The sequence below is a fragment of the Coptis chinensis genome, chromosome 7 (assembly GCF_015680905.1).
Source record: "Coptis chinensis isolate HL-2020 chromosome 7, ASM1568090v1, whole genome shotgun sequence".
NCBI lineage: Eukaryota > Viridiplantae > Streptophyta > Magnoliopsida > Ranunculales > Ranunculaceae > Coptis > Coptis chinensis.
Genome location: NC_141462.1, coordinates 80,728,486 through 80,736,789, shown reverse-complemented (window position 1 = coordinate 80,736,789; position 8,304 = coordinate 80,728,486). Strand labels below are relative to the sequence as shown.

Here is an 8,304-nt window from a genome sequence, read left to right as displayed (position 1 = left end):
ATATCGGATTTAAATTAAAAAATGGTCAAAAAGTCAACTGATATATATTGTAAATATTGGATATATCGATTATATCGGCAATATAAAGTTTTATATCGGAAATTCCGATATATATCGAGGAAAAAAAAGAGCTCTATATTTGGTGGATATATGTTGGAAATATCGATATCGGTGTACCAAAATACCGATATATATTGACAATATATCGGATATATCGGCGATATTTTGGTCCATGGTTTGCACTAATAGCAAGATTAGTTGACAAGATGAGACAAATTTGTGTCTGTGCTGGTTTCCTGCAAACTTTGCAAATTAAATTAAAAGTGGGAATGCTTTGGTGTTTCACCACGAAAATCGTACAAAAAAAGGATGAAATGTAGTTAAAGACTGCAGTTCTGAGATGGCAGCACTGTGATTCTAGGGAGTATCGGTCAAGGGGATAAACTCTTAATAAATGGTGAAGGGGCTAATCCCTAGTTAGGGATGCTGTGTTGGATTGAAACCCAAAATCCGAAGATTTTAAGATAAGACTAGACTTGACTTTATTAAAAAAAATGGAATAAAATAGTTGAGAAGAGCTGTCGGAAGCATTAAAGTTAGACTGGTTATCTGGATGCGTAACCTCAAGTAAATTAAAACGAATGATTTTAATTGGTCATTTTGTCTAGTACTTGGCTAAAACAACAGTCACACTGACAAAGTTTAAGGTGATTCTATCGGAGCAATTTCCTGACCTCTTATCATATGTTCATCAGCATCATCAATTCACTATTTTGGTAAAAAAGTAATAAAGAGAACTCCCACTGGGTACAAATAGAAAAATATATGCATTAGAGCAAGTCCAATGGGGGCTATATAGGCCACTCCAACCACAAAAATGTTATTCCAATAGACTGTTAAAAGTGTTTTAAATTTGGAAAGAGTCAAAAACCCAGCCAAAGTTAAGACTTTTTCTAGCAGCTGCTATAATAAGTTCGGGAGACGGATGCCCGACGGTATAGTTTCTGTCGTCCTTGTGTTAATTTTCGACGGACGGCAGACACAGAAACTGTGTTGTCCATCCAAAAAAAATTCAATTTAAGTTACAAAATAATGGACGGACGGCAAAAACTATGCCGTCCGTATCATTTAGCACTTTAAAATATAAAACGCGATTGGATTGGTTTTTTGATTTTGGGGTGCCAAATTTGACTGGGCAAACTAAAAAGCCTATGTAGCACCTTTTAGCAGCCCAATTTAGCAGCTTTCCATTGGACTTGCTCTTATCAAAAGAATAGGACAACACTGATATCTAGTTGTCCTTATCATAAACCCATATTCATATTAGATATTAGATTCCAGATTAGCTACAGTGACAAATGAAATAGAATTTAAAACAGTTTACTTTTTACAACCGCGACCTAAGGTGTTGTTTGATTTAAAACAGTTTACTTTTTGCTTCTTGAATATATATGTTCCGAAACAAATGAAATAGGATTTCCATGTATTTGATTGTTCTCTTAAACATGCTTTCCATTAATGTACACATTCTAAGTGTAGCTTTTAAGTTTTAAGGACACATGCTAAGGTGACAGATACCATTAAACTGATACTCTGTGTTCATTAGTTCATTTGCTTTTCTCGTAGAAGTGAAAGCTGGAAACATAACTTGAGTCTAAAACTATACATGTCTATCAAGTAACAGCCGTTTGAAGCCTATAAGTTAGTAAAGTAAAACTAAAAGGAAAGAGACGGGTTTTCAGTCATTCAGGTATACTTTGTAAAACAGGCTTCCATCCATTGCAATTCCTGTCACAATCAACCTCATCTTTGGTTTTCTTTTGAAGCTGTGACACCATGTCATCAACTGAGGGTATTCCTCCCTTAGCTAGCATCTCCTTTAACTCTTGCTTAGTTATGACTATCTTAATCCTCACAACACCAGTTCCCTGCTTGGTTTCTTCCTTTGTACTTGATACTGTTATCATACTCTTGTTGGCTTCTTTTGTTGGTAAAGGTGGTGGGAGAAGATAGTAGAGGCGCCCGCTAAGCATGTCAGTGTCTGCGCAAAGATGCCGCTGTACTGGAAGAGAATCTGAGATGGCATGGCCACTGAATTCTGATAAGACTTGTTGAACTCGTAAAGGTGTCTGATATTCAAGTATCTTGCCATCCGTCTTCATGATCTTAACAAACTTATCTTGAAGGACCAAACAATTCCCCATGCCTTTTCTAATGCTATTCTTGAAGGAACTAAGGAAGGTTGGTTGTTTTTGGTTATTAGTGAAAGGTACAAAGTCACAAAGACAATGGAAGGTTAATATTTATAAGATTAAGATGCAAAACTACCCTTAGAGCACAACCTAAATTACTGAAAAACAAGGAAAGAAAACAGAATAAAAGACCACCCCTTGACCACATTGGTATTGTTTGTTTCCTTGTTTGACAAATTACAAATGAAGACACTTACAACTGACTACAAGCTTGTAGGTTTTCTTGTACGAAATATCAATTTGGGTCCTTGTATGATGCCCCCCAAAGTCTAGTATTATGGGACTTAAATTCGTCTTAAGTGGATTGCTCCCCTACGCTATTGCTGTAGTGGGATGAGAGGTTGAGATTCAGTCGGGCGATGCGAACCGTAGAAAGTGATTGATACTCGGACATGTCTATTCAGACCGATGCATAATTGACCACTATTCTGCAATATTGATTATAATATATATACATTGACTCGTTTAAGAAGATTTGATGCAAATGGTTTTTGCGCATTAAGCACGTTAGGAATATGTTGTGTTTTTTGGTCCAAGTACTATTGATGTTAAGAGTTTTATTTGTTTCTGTTTATTGAGACTGAAAACAAAAGGTGGAGTGCTTTGTAGTAATTTGCTCTGTTATTCAGGGCTGAGATAAGAATTCACAAAGAGACCCACTTGATAGATATGGCAAGATTCATGAATTACTAGATAGATATGGCAAGAATCATGAAGTCCGGTTCGTAACCGGGTACAGATATTAATATATGTAACCGTGTTATTTTATTGTTAAAACTGTGTCGAGATACACAACACATGAAATTCGAGATCGAGATCTGTATTTCGAGGCAAATATGTGTATTTCGAGATGATCCAACTGTTATATAACACGGTTACAGAAATTAATCTATGTACCCGGTTATAGAGTAACCGGACTCTATGAATTACTAGATAGATATGGCGTGATGCCGTGATTCATGAATTACTAGGGAGGAGAGACTAGTGCGTAGGTGATGTTGTCAGCACGCATGCCTGTGGAGAGGTGGGTTTCAGGCTTTAAGCCTTAGTGGAGGTAGAAAACTTTCCATTTTTTTTTTCTAAAGTGTAGTACGTATTTTCATATAATAGTGAATATAATAATCATTTTTACAATTAGAAGCATAATTAGAAGTGTAAATTTATAATCCATCTACAGTGTACCGTAAGTTTGGTATTAGTATTAGCATCTCAATGCGCAGCTAAAATAAATTGTGGCATATCAGTTTTTTTGGTCGATCAAAATTGTTATAATTGTGTCAAATACCAACGCATTTTCACAAGATTTAAGGTTTCTATTTCGGATGGGAATATTTGTCCCGTTCCAATTTAAATTTTCTTCGACAAAAATTGTCCCGTCCCAATCGAAACAAATTTTACTGGCAAGAACGCGGGCATGCTCATGGCAATGCCAACTTGAGCGCAAGGCGCACTCAAAAAAAAAATGAAAACATTATGAACGGCAAAACTTGACCCGTCCAACATCTGGTCGGATAAAGTTGTCTCGTGCGAGTGGTTGCTAAATTTCTGAGTATTTTGGTCGAGAAAAACAAAAACAAAAACGGGTGTTTTAGCGGCGTGTTGGTGAACGAAATTGCCAAAAAATTGCTATTTGTCATATTAGAAATGGTTTTGATTATGCTCTAACGAAATGAAAATAAAACTATGTCCCTACCCACATTCACAAGATAACAACTCGTCTACACCAGGAAATTGAGTTACAGAATTATTCCCGAGTTGTGGGCCCAATGGTAGAAAATCGAGCCATTTTAATTTTTTAATTAAAAAAAATGAAAACATTCTGAACGGCAAAACTTGACCCGTCCAACATCTGGTCGGATAAAGTTGTCTCGTGCGAATGGTTGCTAAATTTCTGAGTATTTTGGTCGAGAATTTAACAAATTGCTGAAATGGAAACGGGTGTTTAGCGCGTGTTGGTGAACGAAATTGCCAAAAAAATTGCTATTTGTCATATTAGAAATGGTTTTGATTATGCTCTAACGAAATGAAAATAAAACTATGTCCCTACCCACATTCACAAGATAACAACTCGTCTACACCAGGAAATTGAGTTACAGAATTATTCCCGAGTTATAGACAAGTCGCTGGAGTCCTTTGTTGAAAAGAAACAACAAAATGATTACAGCGAACAAAGGTGTTGGACAATGACCGTCTATATCATATTTCTTTTTTTCTTTGAGAAAGTGCATATGGGTTTGATCAGATCCGTTCTTCGATCAAGAACCCCCACCAGTGCTTTCGGTTGTCTACAAGACAATGACGGTAGGCGTCATGAAAGAAACCTAGTCAAGAAACAAAACTTTTAGGTTCGAAATGCGTGCATTACAAACTAAACAGGATAAGAATCATATATTTGTTAGCCAGGGTATTCAATATTTCAATGTATCATCATTGTTAACCTGATAGCTCGAGATCTTAAAAGTAACAATGTAAATTTCTTTAATCATCGTATTCAATGTATAACGTCCTAAACAGGGCAATATTTATCTGAAAATCCACTCAAATGACTGAGTGAAAAACATATTTCTAAGTAAGTAGATTTTTAGACACTCTTCTGTTAAGGATCAATTTTTTTAAAATGCGTCATCTGAATGAAAGCAAGTTTTTGTACGAGAGTGCTTCTAGACTTGGTCTAGATAGTGTATGTATGAACTGCCTTCTATGTGTTTTTGATATGTTAAGCAATTATATAGCCAATTTCCGCAATAACAAATCCTCCCTGGTAAGTTAGTTGCCATCAGATCATGAACAGTACAGTCCTTTCAAGATTGAAAACGAAGAGTCCAGATCTTCTGTATCTTAAAATAGAGTACTATTTCAACAGAGATTCTGAGACTTCTATCCTGAATTGATAGAGAGATGCATCAATATTTCTTTTGAAAGAATAAAATGTGAACCGCAAGTCGCAGTAACCAGTGAGTGCATTCCTCAGCTGAAGGAGCTAGCAACCCTTTCTGTTTTCCTACCACGTCAGCGTGACTTAAAAATTCTTTAAGTCGACATGGCATAAGGATAGCGCGTTGCTTCTTCTGGCAATGAGAATTTCTAGTACCCTTCCCCACGGAGATTTTGGTCGATCATCCAATTGCTCCTCTTAGGGACCTAAACATGATTTCTGTTGGCATATATCGGAACACTGTCGACATAGAGATCTAGACTAAGATCACCCAGTGGCCAGGGGTGATTATTAACAATGATTATTTTACGAACTCGGGCACTTCTAATTATCTCTATAATAAAAAGTCTGAAAAGTTTTATTAGCACTTAATTAAAACAATAAGAATGTCAACCTTGTCTTCATTCCGCCGAAGTGACAAGGAATCATGTAGATTGCATAAATGCATAGGCATGTTTTTGTTGTGTGTGGCAAACGCCTAAATGTCTTTTTCCTGTAATATTACAATATTCGTTAATACAGGCCTTTCAACATCACAATATTCGTTGCTCATTGCTTTTGTTACTCCATCCGGCCTTCCCGATCTATATAATGTAAAGACCATTTTTTCTCACTATAGTGCCTCTTTTTTATGTTACTTTTGGACTTCAAGATTGGATGAAGAGGGGGTAAACTTGAACTGATTTGGCAAATGGGATTGTTACATCTGTCGATCTTCTCATTAGTTGGGCGGCACCGCCTAGTGGAATTCTTTGGTTGGGTAGTCATATTTGACTTGGATAGTTGGATGGTTAATCTGCATATTTGATGTTTCACGACGTTCTCTGAATTTTGTTCATTTTGTATGTCTCATTTCCTTTTGTATGTCTTACTCCTACGTTTTTCGCCTTACTTCAAATATAGGTCATCATGATCAGTGGAATAATAATAACAAAAAAATAGATATAAATGATATGCAAGTTACACTATCACTTTCATGATGGTAACTGGACTTGCATAGTGGGTTGGTTGTGTCGAGAACTGCGTCTGTACTCTTGAGTCTTGACGGACGGGCAATTCCTTTTTATAACTAGGGGATAGGTGTAGGTTCGTTTTGAACTTTAGGTTGTCATCGAGGAAAACATTACAGAATTTCTAACAGTGTTTGACAATGCATTACAGCTCCTAGGCATGCTGAGTTGGTCAAAGTGCCCCTTCTGAAATGTTTTTGTTAAATATTTAATCTTAACTTCAGAAAAAATGTTCTCGTTTAGTTCTTCTGGAAACTGGAAAATAGATTATTACGTTCTTATATTTCTTAATATCCTTTCTTTTTGTACCCGCTGAAGAAGTAGAGGGAAAATGACGCATGGCCGCATGGGCCATGGGCCAACCGCCAATATGACTTCAATTCAAACATATCTAGGTCCAAACTCCAAACCTCACCCAATTCGTGTGCTTATGAAATGAATTCTATGTAGTTCTCACAAGTTACAATTCCATCGTTAAAAATATGGGTGTATCATCTTCAAAAAAAATACTATATCATTTCGTTTAAGTTGTTCCTCTCAATTTTTTTTAATACACCTCTCTCATTTCTCTTAACATTGTAGTGTCACCACTCAAAAGTTTTACCGATTTTGTTAGTCGGCTCGTGCAGAAAAAAAAAATAGAAAAATAAAGGAGCATGACCATTTATCCAATAATAGACAAAAAATATTGATCAGTTACTTGTCATCGAGTCAAATAGAAAGTCACATCTTCTCTCCAGCAACACCGCCACCGTCCAGTTGCGCCACCAAATGTCTTTCTTATCTTTTGTTTTAATTATTTGTTGATGTTTCTCTTATTTTTATTTTATTTTTATTCTCCTTCTTTTTCCCCTTCTACACACCACTACCGCCACCAACTATCAATTATTGTTGTTCAACTGCCTTTAAATTAAGTGATGGGGTTATTTACCAATAATTTTTTGGGATTAGTTATCGGCAATTTTTCTAGATGATTTACATCTTAAACTTGAAATCTTAGTTTGATGTAAAAATAATAAATATAGTAATCTCAAATAAATAATATAAAAGTGGTGGGTGCTGGTTGGGACTTAGACTTGAGATTGGGTGGTTAGAACTTAGAAGAAGAGAGAAGGAAGTGAGTCAACCCATTACTTGACTTTTTCTCTACAAATGATGTTAAACTTGAAGAATATATAGGTGAACAAATAGCTAATTTTTGTCTGTAGAGTGGTAGGATGGTCCTGCCCCTTTAAAGGATGCTAGCAATCCTCGGTTTAGATCGAGTGGTAGGATGCCTGAGACTTCCCCAGTTTTTGCGTATTGAGTCACTTGTGCTTTACTAGTTTTATGACTTTTATCAGTTACACAAAATTAGGCCCATAGACATAAATTGACTAGTAATTTTGGCTAGGGTGAACAATAATTTTGGTTTTAGGACAAAAATGAGTTGCAATCATTAATAATTTTGGTTTTAGGACATTTTCGGGATGATATTAGCAAGTTATTTTTGTTTAAGAGCCGGAGAGATCAATCTCTCCTGCTTTCATGCGCGCGAGGGCATAATCGTCCATTGGAAAACAGATCTCACACCAATCTCTAGACACGTGACTGTTGAATAATAAATCAAAGACCATTAATACTAGTAGTTGAAAATGCTCCCAGTGACCCACGCATTTCCAAAGCCTCTTTTTTCTCGAGATCGACACATCGATTTTTCAATAAATTGAATAAAGCATAAAAAAAAAATCTAACGCCCTTTTTTGCATATTTCAATTCTTCGTAACCCAAAATATATATAAAAAACAAAACCCTCTTTATGTACTCTCTTTTCAATTTCAATTGTACAAAACATTTCCAACTCTGCAAAAAAAAAATCATCTCTTCAAACCCTTTCTCTTATTTTTCTTCCAAAATTAAACTAAGGTTATTCCTTCAAGCCTTCCATTCATCAAGTAAATTAAAGCCATGTAATAGTTTTTGCCTATGAACCACATTCTGTTTTACTAATTGGAGTTGTTGCTCTAGCCGATCTCACGGGTTTCATGCCTTTGCCCAAGATCAAGGCCCCCATAGCTTGATGTTGTAAGTGTTGTTAATTTCAATGCCAGTTAGCATAAAGGAGAAA

General features: G+C 35.9%; 1 protein-coding gene across 1 annotated transcript; it reads right to left on the bottom strand.

Annotated features, from left to right (window-relative positions):
- Positions 1-1,464: 1,464 nt before the first annotated feature.
- LOC147489240 (uncharacterized) lies at positions 1,465-2,308 on the bottom strand. Its single transcript, XM_086572780.1, has one exon. It carries the CDS (start codon positions 2,202-2,204, stop codon positions 1,743-1,745), a length of 462 nt encoding a protein of 153 aa, XP_086428906.1. The 5' UTR covers positions 2,205-2,308; the 3' UTR covers positions 1,465-1,742.
- Between the last annotated feature and the right edge of the window lie 5,996 nt (positions 2,309-8,304).

Bases quoted from the DNA above. Each gene is read 5' to 3' on its own strand.
- LOC147489240 (XM_086572780.1), bottom strand. From the start codon at position 2,204: ATGGGGAATTGTTTGGTCCTTCAAGATAAGTTTGTTAAGATCATGAAG.